General features: G+C 36.5%; 1 protein-coding gene and 1 long non-coding RNA gene across 4 annotated transcripts in view; both read left to right on the forward strand.

Moving 5' to 3' along the window:
* Nucleotides 1–689: 689 nt before the first annotated feature.
* The window catches only part of LOC137496380 (uncharacterized), a 124,955-nt gene continuing 110,063 nt past the window's right edge, over nucleotides 690–15,581 (forward strand). Inside the window, exons 1-6 of one of the 3 annotated variants that reach the window (XR_015944777.1) lie at nucleotides 690–728; nucleotides 1,049–1,155; nucleotides 2,120–2,246; nucleotides 2,422–2,507; nucleotides 2,816–2,858; nucleotides 2,956–3,208. This is a non-coding gene — a long non-coding RNA (uncharacterized LOC137496380). Of the gene's footprint in view, nucleotides 729–1,048; nucleotides 1,606–1,641; nucleotides 2,247–2,421; nucleotides 2,508–2,815; nucleotides 2,859–2,955; nucleotides 3,499–15,581 lie in introns of those variants that run through there. The other 2 variants (XR_015498329.1, XR_015498328.1) reach the window with 2 other exon arrangements.
* The window catches only part of si:ch211-158d24.2, an 81,669-nt gene continuing 71,397 nt past the window's right edge, over nucleotides 5,310–15,581 (forward strand). The window contains exon 1 of the mRNA XM_087265256.1: nucleotides 5,310–5,931. Within this exon, the coding sequence (XP_087121382.1) occupies nucleotides 5,487–5,931 (445 nt within the window). The 5' untranslated portion in view covers nucleotides 5,310–5,486. The remainder of the gene's footprint in view (nucleotides 5,932–15,581) is intronic.

Below are 15,581 nucleotides of genomic sequence, written 5' to 3' on the forward strand. Positions count from 1 at the left end.
GAAATTATAGGAGTTTTCTGGGAGAAATAACAAAACGGGAGGGTGGCGGGAGAAGGGTCTGAAATATGTGAGACTCCCGGGAAAAACGGGAGTGTTGGCAGGTATGAATTGCATCATAGTGAACAATTTCAAGACATGGACGCTTTATAAATGCAGCAAACCATTTGGAATCAAGTGTCCAAGAAGAAAGTATCCAAAATCTTTACACACAATGAGCAAGAGAGTGTTTAGACTGCATGTCACTGACCCAGCAGACACACAATGTCATAAGACATTATTATTAGGTTTAATTTCGCTTGTCAGGGTCTAAGGAAAATGTTATTTTGATGTTCAATAACGACGTGAAATGATGTTGATTTGCTGATTTTAGGATGTGTTGGAAAGTGACTAAATGCCAACATTAATCCAACCATTAATTAACCATTTTTACAGTGCAATAAATGAGATATTTCACACAATTTTAATGGCGCAGCACATACACAGCAAATTCATCTGAGTTAAATTCTCGGTGTTGAAGCATTTCAGAGTAAAGTGTTGACGTTAAAGAGTTAAGATTTTGATAAATGAATATAATAAGAGTTAGAATTGATTTTATTCAGTGCGAAATCAAGGAGTTAAGTTTTCAACACTTGGTGGTGTTATTTCCAACATCCGGGAATTCATGCAGCCCCAGTCACTGAAGAATTTTCCAGACGCCATTTTCCATCTGAGGTTTAGAACAGCAACTGGTGAGTCAAACTACCTAAATGTTGGTATTTTACTGACTTTCTTTAAGGAAATACAGTTGTAAACATATTGTTAAGTTAATAACTTTAGAATGGAGTGACAATTTTAATCTTCTGCGGTTCATTCATGGTCGTTTGTGTATCTAGCTTAACTGCATTACTATTCACTTCTTTTCAAGAATGGTTTTATATATGCTCACGCATACATAGTGCATAAAAACATCAAATGTACATGTTCAACACATTTCTGTCACGCTTAATGCCATTTTGTGCGTTGTTACCCATCTGTAAAATAAAATCGACACTTCTCCTTTAATTCGAAGCAAACTAGCGAGGGAATCCCCGGGGCAGCCTAGCCTACTCTGCCCGGATGCTAACGGCAACACAGGACGGTTTCCATAAGCTCTGGAGAGTTTCTAAAACATATCTGGTGAGTAAATGAACATATGCTTACTTGTAAAAGGCTTCCTGACTAAAACATATGATTGTTTGTTATTCGTGTACGTTAATTTGGTTATTTTAAACACCGCGTCCCTTTTAAACTGGTTCATTCGTGGCCGTCCATATACCGTTAGTCCATAGACTCGCGTGATAACGTACGCTTGAATTATATTAAGCGTTGACAACCATTAAAGTCGGAATGTTAACATTAATGTCTTTAAATGACCGCGTTTGCACTTTCTAAGACATTTAACGTTACAGAAGTCTCCCGGAAGTTGCGGGACTAACGTTAACGTTATCCCGCAAATGCACAGAGACTCCCAGATGCCCAAGTAGATGCCCGCAAATGAATGATAATCTCCCGGAAATCGCGCGTCTCCCGCCCGGTCATTAAACACTTTGCACACCCCTCTCCACGGCATCCCTCCCAGCTCTTCAGGTACGTCGCGCGCAAGTCACCCCCACCGCTCTTCAGGTACGTCGCGCGCAACTCACCCCATTGCTCTTCAGGTTCTCATCTCTCCCGCTACCTCCCGCAAATCAACTCTGTATCCCCCGAAAATTACTTTTCTCAACTCGGGGTGTCTGACGTTAGTAAGTTAGGCTATTTATGTAGTCAGGAACATCTTAGTCAAGCTTTTTCTCCCGCATGATATTGTGCTTAAAACTATAGGCTAAACTTAGCATGTACTGTACACAACATTTCCTTTTTATTAAAGACAAATTAGTGCGTTGTAAACAGCCACCTGTCTGTAAAATTAATCAACTGATTCATATTTGAGCAGCCTAATGATGATACAGGTTTGATTTGTAGATTTATTATCAATAATCAACATCTGAATCAAAAGATATCTGAAAAAGTGTGAGGTATACTTTGTGATGTTCATCTCTCCTTTTTATCTGAAGGTTATGCATATGTGTTAGATACTAATTTTTTGTTGTTTTTTTAACAGCCACAGTTCTCTATACAATAACACAAGACCCTGTGACGGTGGCTGATTAGAGACGGATGGTGTATTTCCAGAGTTGGTGAAATGACCAAGCACACCTTCTTGGTCATATGTGGTGACAATAATGAAGGTATGTTTGATAAAGTTCTGTATTTGTTTCACATAAGCTGAGAGGGTATTAGAGCATTAAAGAATAACGACTGACATGAAGGTGATAAGTTTTGTATTGTGGGTGAACTGTTACTTAAATAATGTTTTGCTCTTTACTTTGCACTTTTCCTCTTCTGCTTATCCTTATATTTTAGATTATATTTGGACCTGAAACATCTGCTAGACTCCAGCAAAGGTGGCGTCAATACTGGACCTGAAAGGGCCTAACAAGTTGAATCTGGTAAAGAAACATGCACACACGCACGCACGCACGCACACACACGCTTACAGAAAACTGTTGTTTATGAAGTTTTTGAATATTTTTTACACTGTGGCCAATATTTTGGGGAAGTCAGCATCACTAAATGATATAAAAGATTTTAAGCTCCTCTAAATTTTGCTCCAAGTGTTGTGTTAAATTCAGGCTTCTGGACAGACAGCTGCCTGTTTTTCCAGTTCTAGTCATAGTGGTTAACCTAATTGTTTTTGGAGATCCAACAGTGATGTATGTGTTTTTTCTACTTTTCCATATCCTGTCACCTCAACCAGCTGGGAGAGTCAAGTTGTGGATCATCATGAAGATTTTCAAAAGGTGAGTTTAGATTTCTTGAATGTTTTATTTACTTTAAATGTTCTTTTAAATATATCATAGAATTTGATTGCAATTTGTTTTCAAACATTTTTCTTAGTCATGCTGGAGTCTTGAAGAGTTCTTAGATGAGCATCACCCTATATCCGTGCATCAGGAACCACCAGGCGAGCGATCAGCAGCTGCTACATCGTCATGGATAAAAAGGTCATCCTGTGGCTGGGAAGCACTTCATTCACAGGACATGCTTGATGAGATTTCCTAGCTCCAGTTTGTTTTCACACAAGTTTACAGCATTTATACCTTCATTTAAACTGCTGTGTTTGATATGGAGGACCAAGGAAACACCAGAAGTGAAAGATTTGCACGCCAAGTTGTTTAAAATGTAATTTCACAAGAAAACTATGAGTTCAGAAGTAAACTATGAGTGACGCTATATTGAACTTTCAAATTGCTCTGATAACACATCAAGTTTGGACCAAAAGACTGAAACAGCCATTTTGAGCACTGGTCATACATATGTTGTTGATACTGTCTGTACTAATAAAACATTTAAAGCATATTTGACATTGTTGCATTTTAAAAACTGAATGAATTGTTGAAGTGGTGAATGTTTTCAAATAAAATGTTTTTTCTTTTGTAATTTACAGTCTATTTTACCTTTTTACCATATTTACACTCAAGAGAGTTGAATAAAATAACAATATATTACACCAGGCGGTGTTAAATATAGTTACATTTTTTAACTCTGCCCAGAGTTAAAATTAACCCTTACTTCGGTGTCAATGTGCCAACCCTTTTGAAAGTGTTGATTTAACTCTGTTTTGAGTGGACCCCATGAGACACTTTCAAAGTGTTGAAATTAACATCCATAGAGTTGTTTTGGGTCCCCATATTTTGCTGTGTACACGTCTCTTCTGTTTTTTCTTTCTTTCTTTCTTTCTTTCTTTCTTCGTTATAACATTAAGAAGAACTGTATTAAAGGCCCTTTCAGATGATGCTTTATCTCCATGATCTCCCTGCCAAGCCCTAGGTGTTTGCTCACACATCTATGAAATGTCCATATGGATGTTGGCCTTCACCTTGATGAGCTCTCAAAGCAGCATGAATGTGAATGAATTATGAAGGGGGATGTCATTTATAACAAACCTTGCTATCATTCGCTGTTCAGTTTTAAACTGCAAGAAATTCAGCATCACAAATGAGGTTTGTATTATAAAAAATATACTACTTTCATTATGTCTGTGCAAATGTTCAATTGTGAATGTCAAAACAGAAATACAAAAGAAAATAGAAGTATTTTTAATGTTATTTGAAAAGGCCTGAGTTTGTTTAAAAGGTATTTTACTGTCATTCAGAACAATCTGACTGCTCCATCATGCTGGCATGACTAGCTCAGAATAGTGTCACATGCACCACAGATTTGGTCCGCATTCTTTTGCACAACCAGAAGATGGTGCTGCTGATGATAATTAACTGACCGTGCTCGGCAACTGATGCTAAATAAAATAAAATAAAATAAAATAAAATAAAATAAAATAAAATAAAATAAAATAAAATAAAATAAAATAATACAAATAATATTAATGATAATAATAATATTCATCATCATCATAATAGAAAGGAAAGATTAAACCGCTAATATTTCTGTACCTTTTAGTAATTTTTTGAAGTGTAAATAATAATAAATTAAAAAAGTAAATAAAGTCAAAATGAAGAATACATAAAAATAATAATAATAATAATAATAATAATAATAAGGTGTAAAAATTATAATAAGAAAGAAAAATAAAATAAGATAAATGATAAATTACAATAACAGAATGAAATTGCTAGACAATGTTCAATCTTGTGTAAATAAATAATAATAATAAATGTCAAAATATAGAATAAATGTATTATCATTAACAAAAAGAGCAACAACAACAATAGTAATAATAATAATAATAATAATAATAATAATAATCACTATTTACTATTTGTAATATTATTTTTTGTTTTGTTTTTTTTTTTGTTGTGGCGGCTGTTATTGTTGTGACTAGTTATGTTTAGTGTAGTGTAGGCTATAATCTCTTTAGACAACCTTTGGATATTTGGCAATAATAATAGCCTACGTTTGCACACGTGGATGGAGAATAAAGTAGAATCGAACGACACTGTGTTTTTGAAGGTCCTTAAATATTCCGAAACACGTTTTCCTTTTTCCCCCACGACCGATTCAACAATAGCCTATAAATGAAAATATTTTAATGATCGCCTGACTGCATGAACCAGCCAGCGAGGCTTCGATGCGTCTCATTTGATCCAATCAGACATCTCACCGTCGCTCAAGCGGTGAGAATAAACACACATCTCACTTCAGCGCTTATCCCGTCCTGCAATCCGATTGGCCAGTAAGTGTGCCACTCTAATGCGCTTCTCCGCTACTACAGGTCGGTGCGGATCAAACACCTTGCAGTCGGTTCAGAGCCATTGAGGAAAAAAGGGGGTCTCTCTCGGATATGGTGGAGTAGGCTACATCGGGGCGGCTTGGAAACCACCTGGTTTGGAATAACCCGATGGAAATTGGAGGACGGGGGCCTTGCGAAGTCCGTCTCGAGGAGGTTTTCATGGAGCGTTGAGATTATTATTATGTGGTGGCTTGCCTTAATGATGTTTACATCTCCGGCTTTCCCATTCATCGTGTTTGTGTGCATGGGGTTAACCGAGGCGGCTCATTCCTACGATGCGCTGCCGTTAGTAATAAGGAAATCTCGTGCAGTCGCCGAAGAGCATCCAGAAACGAACGCGGACGGGTTTTCAGGGCACCGGCTCGGCATTGTCGCATTAACACCAGCGCCCACGATCACGTCCGCCAGAAACCCGATAAATGTCGCCGCACCAGCAGCCACCATTAAACCAGCAACAACGGACCCCGCCACCCCATCCCCGTATAATCCCAGCTACATGGCTGCGTTTGCTCGGAGGAAGCTCAGCTCTTTGGAAACCCAGATGAAAGTCGCGCTGATGTCTGATAATAGAGCGGATAGATCAGCCGCCGTGCCCGATTTCAGCACAACCTCGGACAATTCTCAAGGTGAGTTCAAATGCATTACGGAATAATTCACAAATCACGTTTCAGCCAAAAGGAATGAAGTAGAGATGAGATTATTCATTTAAGCGCGAGGGTTGATCTTATCAGTTGTATATGTGATCATTAGGCCTTTCCTCTGCCTTCTGCTTCCCGTTCTGTCATTTTTAATCTTTTACTGTACATCACCATTCCTGCAGTCCGCCGTCTGCCTCTCAGCATCACTTCATTAGCAGTCATAACCATGCTACATGATATATTGATGAGGTATCGATCGATAGCACGTTCAGCCTCTGCCAGAGACTCTCTGTCTAACTATCCATCCACCTGTCTATATGCCAGTCTGTCAATCCATCCATCCATCCATCCATCCATCCATCCATCCATCCATCCATCCATCCATCCATCCATCCATCCATCTATCTATCTATCTATCTATCTATCTATCTATCTATCTATCTATCTATCTATCTATCTATCTATCTATCTATCTATCTATCTATCTATCTATCTAACTATCCATATCTGCTGGTGTCATACCTTGTGTGATTGTCCTACCTCTCATTCAAAAAAAGTAGGTAGCAAATCTTGATCACACAATATGCTACCCATCAGATTTATTAGCGTAAATTTTAATGTGGAGTAGTGTGATATGAAGCTGTAATATTGCCCCAACCTATTTAAGCCCTAACCCCAACCATTCAAATACAGAGTTGGTAGCATAATCTGATGGGTAGGATAAAATGTCAGGACACTGGTGCATCCATCTATTGGCTCACCCTCCCACTCAATCAATGGCTCTATCTGTTGTTCACCTGTTTATCTATTCATCCATCCATCCGTCCATGCATCTGGGGTCTGAACCTACATTGCTCTCATGGTCTTGCTGACTGTCCAAGTAAACTCACAAGCTGTAAAATGTGCCCAAATAGACTTTTGTTAGAAGTTAGAAGTCCCTCACCATAGTATGCTACTCACATTAGCTTCTTGACAAATAATGTCAGAAAACCATCAGTACATCATAATGGGTTATGGTCTGTTATTAAACCAGCTCTAATTCATCCTCTTCTGCAATGCACAAATACACTATTGAAATAAATAATTTTAACGCCCCTACCGTCCATCCATCCCTATCAATTTAAAACACAACTAGACCTTTCATTTGTTTAATTGGCATATGGTGTTCAAATGCAAAAACCTCTATGTGCCATCTGAAATTTCCTTAGAAAACAAGCATTATTCTCAGTCTCCTATTTTTATGTTCAGTTATTTTACTTTGAAGATGATGAAAAGAACTTATTCTTTAATAAATGAAAATACTTATTTTTTCCCAATAGGCTCTTACTATTATGTATATTTTGTGTTTTTACTTTGTGGTGTCAGAAAATATATGGTTTACGGTAATACTTTTTTCAGAATTTATATGAGGCCAAGATTACTCACCATTTTGACCAAAACATGAATGACAGCATTGTGAAAAAGTTCTTCAATGTACAATATTTGCATTTTAATTCTTTTTTTGTCTTATCATTATTATCATCATTAAAAAAACTATTAATTCTACATTCTTAATCAAACATTTGCCCTGAAGTTTCAAATAAAGTGAGAAATATGATCACATGTGAATGAGTACATTTCTGAGTGTACTTTAAGGGGCTAATCACACAACGCAATCTCATGGCAATTCGTAACTTTTGATTTAGTGGCTAATTCATTTTTAAATCATATGATCTAATTTGTACAACTTAGTTTGATTTGCTTATCACGCAATGACGGTTGCGGTTAGGGGTGGGGTTGGGTGCCACGCCTCCTTTTTAAAATTGTACATTTTCGTACAACTGAACTCGTATGAATTCGTATGATTTAGCCACTAAACTGACAAAATGTAAAATACGTTTCCTTGTAAGATCAGGCTGGATCACACGGTACGTGCTTTTCTGTCCTGAGAAAGCGATGCATTAAAAAAAACAAGTTCAATCACGGAATCAGCTGCGTGTTGTGCAAGAGCGCTGCTGTTGATATTGTTATAATTATAATATTATCAGGAACTGCAAAACAATAAAGAATGAACAGAGAGTCGCCACTAGCTTGCTTGGTTTGGGACTTGGAGCTGCGCATCGATGGATTTGCTCCTTTAGTTTTTTGACTTTCAGCAGTGAAATTTAAACTACACTGAACTGAACTAAACTGAACTTCAACTCTGAAAACTGAACTGACACATTTTCTATTTACTAGGACTTATGTGTTGAGCTGCTTTGACACAATCTACATTGTTAAAGTGCTATAGAAATAAGCATGAATTGACTTGAATAGAACATAAAGATAGAGTTTGATAGAGTTAAAGGGGACCATCTCCATAGTCGTCTTGACAGCAAAAACACTTCTGTCACCTCAAAAGAAAACCCGCCTCTGCTTTCATTTGATTGGATAATGAAAGAAGAGGTGACTGATGTAGTGTGCCTTTTTCACACAGAGTGCAAAGGCAAAACGACAAAACGTCGGCGGCCATTAGAAAAACGTTCAAAAACGCACAATCGGCCCTGTAAAGCATACAAAAGCAATAGTAATTTACATTTATGGGGCTGCAAGGTGGCACAGTGGATAGCGCTGTTGCCTCACAGCAAGAAGGTTGCTGGTTTGAGCCTCAGCTGGGTCCGTTGGCATTTTTTGTGTGTAGTTTGCATGTTCTCCCCGTGTTGGCGTGGGTTTCCTCCGGGTGCTCCGGTTTTCCTCACAAGTTCAATGACATGCGCTACAGCTAAATTGTCTGTAGTGTATGTGTGTGAATGGGTGTGTATGGATGTTTTCCAGTGATGGGTTGCAGCTGGAAGGGCATCCACTGCGTTCATTCCACAGTGGTGGCACCAGAATAATAAAGTGACTAAGCCGAAAAGCAAATGAATGAATGAATGTGGTCAATATATAAACTATTAATCAATTCAATTTACAGAAATGGTGCTATACCATGATATGTATCATTATTGTGATATCAATATCAGATGACTTATGTCATGACATGAGATTTTTGTCATATCATCCAGTGCTAATTGTAATGCAACAAGCTATCTTATCAAAGAGTCTGTATGTCCAATCACATAGCATGGCAAATCACATTATAATGCGTCCATACACACTCTTCATTGATTGACCTGCATGATGTTTGACCTAAACAGTCATTTATCTGCTCTACCCAGATGGTTTTGACTTCTCTATGAAGGGATTTAGGATCTGTGTGTTATAGCAGTAAATGACTTCATGAGCCTTGATTATTAGTATCTCGCTGGCAGAATAGGAGGGCCGCAGATTATCCATTGTGTGTCTGTGTTAAAGAACCAGGTCACACTGTTAATGAGAGCGAGGGATACATAAATCTTGCATTTACATGATCGTTTGGGTGCGCCAATTGTTCATATGGAAATATCTATAGACTTGTCCTACTTTTCCATAATAGTGCCAAATCCCTAAGACAACAAATCCGGTAGCTACCCGCAGTCCACTTACAAAAAGGTCATTGACCTCCTGTGATTTTACACTGCAGAAGCTTAGATGTTTGGGTTCGCATTTAGAAACTTATAATCACTTGCAAAAGAACAGCAGGAGGACAAAGAAAAGCCTTGGCTCACAGAAAGAGTGTTTATGTATAACATTCTGGCTAAATTTGCTCTCAGCCACATTTCCAAAACCAAATAGCAAGAAATAACTTGAGGAACCCCATTGTAGATCAGTAAAAACAGGCAGCATGCTGTACTGCAGATAACCCTTCAGTTGCTGCAGATAACCCTTCAGTTGAACCCTTCAGTGATCTTCCATTGTGATTAGACATTCCTCTGCTATTGTTTCCAATGGTGAGGTTTTTAATCGAGAGACAATGTCCACAAAAGCATGGATCGTGTCAAAGCCTGCCTTTATTCGGACACAGGAAGTATTAGGGGAGCCTGTAAGATAACACAACCATTATAATGAAGCTAAAACTGCATCCGTTTCGATAAATCCTATTGATCAATTCTGCATACGGCTTGATGAATTAGGTGAATATTGATATGGAGGCATTTAGAAATGTCCCAAAATATTATTATTTTTTTATTATGAGTAGACTGGGATACAGAATTTAGGAATTGATTTCCTGCATCAGTTATGATTGTTGACATGCAGTTATGAACTGAATGTTGCACTGAAAACCAGAGTAATATTTACTGAATGGACATTTAAAAACAAACAAATAAACAAATAACAAAAAGGTCATGGAAGATCAAACATCCTGATATTTATTGGGAAATACGAAAAAAAAAAAATGTTTACAGTGGTCCCAAATATCAAAATGAAAAGTACAAAAACAACTACAGTAATTGAAGCATAATAATGTTAATACTACTACTACTACTAATAGTTACTATTATAATTATTATTATTGTTAGTTTAAATTATATAATGTTATTTTTTTTGCTATTAGCAATATTTTTTATTATATAAACCTTTATAATAATATCGATCCTTTAGAAAGCAATGTGATGAAAACTTTTCAAACAAATCACAGAATTTATTTATTGTTGTATGATTAGTTATCATAAACAAAACATTATTTCCTGAAACATTTGAAGACAATAATATACACTCAAAAATATTTTTTGTTGCTTGTTCTAACTACTAAAACAAGCTCAAACAACACGATTCTTGATTTTTTTGGAAACATAATAATTTTATGTCCAATCCACTTAAATTGTAAAAACTATTAGGTTCACTTAATCGGGACAACATGAAGGAATTGTGTGGAACCCTGAAAGTTTTATACAGTTTTCCTTTTGTATTATTAGTAGTGTTATGTGTATATTTATTTTTTGAATCAGTGATTACTTTTAATTATCCTTTGTTTTTATTGGGAAGTTTAGTATTTTGTTCTATTATCTGTCCTAAAGCAGTTTTAAGTGTTTTATTTTGTCTAATATTTAAATTTGACTTTAATTCAGTTAGTTTAATAAAAACTTTTTTAAAAACATAATTTACCAGTTAACAGCAACAACAAGTGTTGCATATGAAATAAATGTTTAAATTAATTTCTTATTGTGTTTCTCAAAGTATTCCATATACAGTATTTTGAGTATTATAACATTGGGAGTTTATCAAAACAACAAGAAAAAAAAGAAAATAAAAATGTTTGAAAGATAGAATACACCTCTACATTTTAATTACCTTCCATCAAATGACATTTCTTTTCTCAAAAAAAAAAAAAAAAAAAAAAGTATCTATATATATATTTTTTGCTTATTCAAACTACTCATTTAAAATGACCTGAAACACAATCCTTGAGATTTTATTGGGACAACTTATTTTTTTAATGTTCAATTCACATAAGTTTGTTAAATCTGTTAAGTTAACTTAATCAATTTGTGTTGGGACAACATGAATGAATTGTGTGGAACCCTGCATTTTCTACAGTGTTCATTTCATTTTCTACATTAATTCAACTCAACAATTGCATTTATAAAAAGCACCACTCTAAATACTCCACAACATCAAGTAAAAAACAACAATACACATTTGTTTCTTTGACTAATTCAACTGCATTTGCAGTAGTCTAAGCGCCTTTTTCCTCTAATGTACTGCACCTAAAGGGCCATCAGACCACACAATCCCAAATATTCTAATGGAAACAGATAAATCCTTTATGATGAGTATGACTGTAGAGGTGAGCGGCTCTGACCTACATCCCAGCAGCTGTGCATTAGATGGCCTAGTGAACTCTCTTTACCCCTACACCGCAGTCTGATGAGAGCCATTTCTACTGGAACTAATGGACAGAAGAAAACACCTCTGTCATTTCTTCATCCTTTTGTTGTCTGGCATCCAGTGTCCTTATCTTTTCACCTTAATCGCTAACATCAGACGCCCCTGAATATATGATGACACCCAAGTAAACAAATCATTTAAATCATGTTTTTGTTTACTGATGCTTCATTATCACGTCACATCAAAGCTTCATCCTCTCAGATGGTTCAGTTGTAATCGCACTGTCATCCTTAATATTTTTCCGAATATTATAATAATGCGCCGAGTCTGGTCGGAAGCCTCATTTACATGGCTGTATGTATAATCTGTCAGACTGGGATCTGTAAGCTTCTTATCCGCACCCTCCACAGCCCCCTCAGGGGCAGAAGGTGTTTACGTGCACACTCCAGAGCTCCGCGTGTTAGAAGGTGTGTCTGTCTGCGCATACAAATGATGTTTTTTTCGCTTTCGGGCAGGTGGCCCCCTGGTGACCTACCACAGTAAATTTGGGAGAACGGGTTCTCTGAGATGAAGGCATAAGAGGTTCACATGAAAATAAAATTGTCTGGCTCTTAATGGAGTTTATTGATATGAACCAGCAGTTTTATGAATTACATGAACATTGAAGATGTCGTTATTAATGTCATTGGTCAAATTAAAATTGACTATGTTTTTAATTGATGTGCTTGAGAAAGATTAAAGATTTGTAATGGTTTTAAGTGGAAAAATCTGGCATTTGCGATTAAATTTTAACACTATTATTCTCTAGAGCAAACAGACCTTTTATTTATTTTTTTACTTTTTGTAAACAAGCTCAACTCCAATTAGGGAGCTAGTGTAGCTTATTATAAAACAAAAAATAATAATAATTATGAAAATACAGAACACTCAGCAAGCTAACATGGCTGAAACAACTCTGAAATTGTACTTTGGTGTTGCTTGCTACTAGATTGAGTGTCTCTGCCCATACCTTTTTAGCGAAACACTCTTCACTCAGGCCCCGTTTACACTAATACGTTTTAGTTTTAAAATGCATATATTTTGCCTTCCGTCCACATTATGCCAGAGTTTTCGAGTGTCGAAAACTAGGCGTTTTGAAAATACTGAAGAGGTCATTTTAATTTTAAAACGCTGCTGCTCTGTCTTAGTGTGAATGGGGGAAAACGGAGACATCTGGAAAGGAGGCATGATGGCCTATGTCCATCATGGTCTCCTAACCATCCCCATATGATAATTGCTTTCATCACTCTGTCTCCTCTCCACCAACCAGTTGGTGTGCAATATGGCTGCACGTCGTCTAGGTGGATGCTGCACACTGGTGGTGGATGAGGAGATTCACCCCCAAAATATGTAAAATGAGTGTCCAGAAAAGCGCCATATAAAGGTTAGGAATTATTATTACTTTTTTTAAGTAGGATCAAAATAAACAATTTTTTTTTTTCATGTCGTGGACAAGCAGTATTTTCAGTAGCCATTGATCCAGTCTTTAGTGTCACATGATATTTATGGGGTCATTAATGACATTGATCTTTATGAAGTTTACATGACATCATTTGACATCATCAGATGTCTGACAGGCTGCAGACATCTGATTGGGGCGTTTTCTTCAATATTAAGTAGCCTACAGTTCAGTCACGTGTAATGCAGGTGTGTGGTCACATGATGTGCATAGTATGGATGGAGAGTTGTTCAGCAACGCTGAGTGAAACACCAGTGTGGACGCGGATCGTTTTCATTTTTAAACACCGTTTTAAAACTAAAATATTGCTCAAACGTGCTCACTCTAGGCATGGGTGGTATGAGATTCTGACTTTATGATAACTATGGATAAAAACATCATGGTTTCACGGTAGTGATTAGTGCTCTAAAATATGTTCTTTTTTTAATTGTCTGGGTAAAAAAGCAACAATTTTATTTCAAGAATATATACAGAATATATTTTATTACAGAATGTATTTTATGTCAAAAAACATTTAAAATATTCGGCAACAGTAAAGATGCGCCAGTAATGTAGTGGCAGTAATGGCAGTGAATGGTGTTTTTAAACACTAGTTTTTCAAGCTGTAAAAAGAACACCCACCATAAAACTAAATCACACAACACCAGTGAAGGTAAATTTAAAAGAAAAGTCATCAATATTCAATATTTATCTTTATTATGACTGGCTTCTGACAACTGACAAATGTTCACAAGAGTGGAGTTGTTGCATATAGAAATGATAGCTTAAGTTTATGTAAAATACGGAATCATTTTTGGCTGAACTATTCCTTTAAGGTCTTTTTTTTTCAATCATTAATGTTGTTCTTCATTCAGATTAAGTTTTATTAAATAATATCCTGGCTTTTCCCAGCTTAGTAGTTAATGAATGGTGTCTGAGTTTTTGAAGCACCATAAAGTGCATTCATCCATTTTTAAAGTACTCTACCTCTCCAGTAGGCTAATAAGTGACTTCTGAAGTGAAGCAAAGGGTTTTTTGGTAGAAAAATACTCATATTTGTATCTTTAACTATTATCAAAGGTTACGGGTGATGTACTGAAAATTGTCATTCCAAAAAATTTATACTACATTCTTCTTTGTCTTTTTTCTCTGTTGAGTTTATTTGTATAAAGCACTATTTGAATAAACTGACTTGACGTAAGGAATAGGATCTTTTTTTATTTTATTTTTGCCTGGCCTTATTTCTTTAAACAAAAAAAAAAAACATTTTTATTTAGTTTGAGCTCTCTGCAAATCTCACATGGTCGCCCACTAAAGCCAAGCAGGGCTGCGTGTTAGGACCAGTAAACAGAAAAAAACCCAAAAGCAGGTGAAGACAATGATTTATTGTAGAAGGCAAATTTCAGACAGATCAGTCCATAAGCAAAAATGACAAAATTAAAACAATAAAAAATTCCTCCAAAGGCAATGTCTTCTCAGTCTAATAGAAAGAACAAAAAACTATTTAGTCCAAAAAATAAAAACAAAAAAAAAATGTCAAAAGAAAATACTTGCAGACTTTGCTAGAACAGTTGAGAGGAGAATGACTGGAAATAACCAGAAAAAAAAAAAAAAAAAAAAAAAAAAAAAAAAACAAGACTGCCCAGTAGAAACAGAGGCAGGTGTAAAGGTCAGAACCAGGCCAGTGTCCAGGATATCATAAATTCAGGCAGCACAAGAGATGCTGGGAAGGTAGGGAGAGTCCTGGAGTCAACCAGAAAAAGGTTAACTAAAACCATTCAGTTCACCTATATTTGATGTTGCAGGGTCAGAAGCAAATAACAATCTGGCACAGAACAGCACAAACAAAGAGAATAAATAGGAGAGCTAATGAGCAGAAAATAAGCAAAGACAGGTGAAACAAATCAACTAAATGAATGCGAATGAGGGGGTGAAGAGAAACAATCAGGAGCACAAACAAAGGAACATGTGGCTAATACAAACAAAACACATAGAACCAGCTGATCAGCCAGGAGTCCTGACACTGCGCCCCGTCAGTACCTGGATAGGAGACCACATGGGAAAGCTAGGATGCTGCTGGAAGTGGCCTAAGTGAGGCCTACAGGGGGCGCTCAACCTGTGGTCTGTGTGGGTCCTAACGCCCCCCAGAGTATTTATGAGGATCCTATGCTGCTCAGGGAGTATGAGATGTTCACGTCCTTCGAAAAATGGCTGCATGTCATCCGGGTGGATGCTGCACACTGGTGGTGGATGAGAAGATTTACCCCCAAAATATGTAAAACGAGTGTCCAGAAAAACGCCATATAAAGAAATTATTATTATTATTACTTTAAGTAGGATCAAAATAAACAAAGATTTTTTTTCATTTTGTGGACAAGCAGTATTTTCAGTAGCCATTGATCCAGTCTTCAGTGTCACATGATCTTTATGGAGTCATTAATGACATTGATCTTTA

This window comes from Danio rerio, chromosome 8 (genome assembly GCF_052040795.2).
Source record: "Danio rerio strain M-AB ecotype USA chromosome 8, GRCz13ab, whole genome shotgun sequence".
In the NCBI taxonomy this organism is placed as follows: Eukaryota; Metazoa; Chordata; class Actinopteri; order Cypriniformes; family Danionidae; genus Danio; species Danio rerio.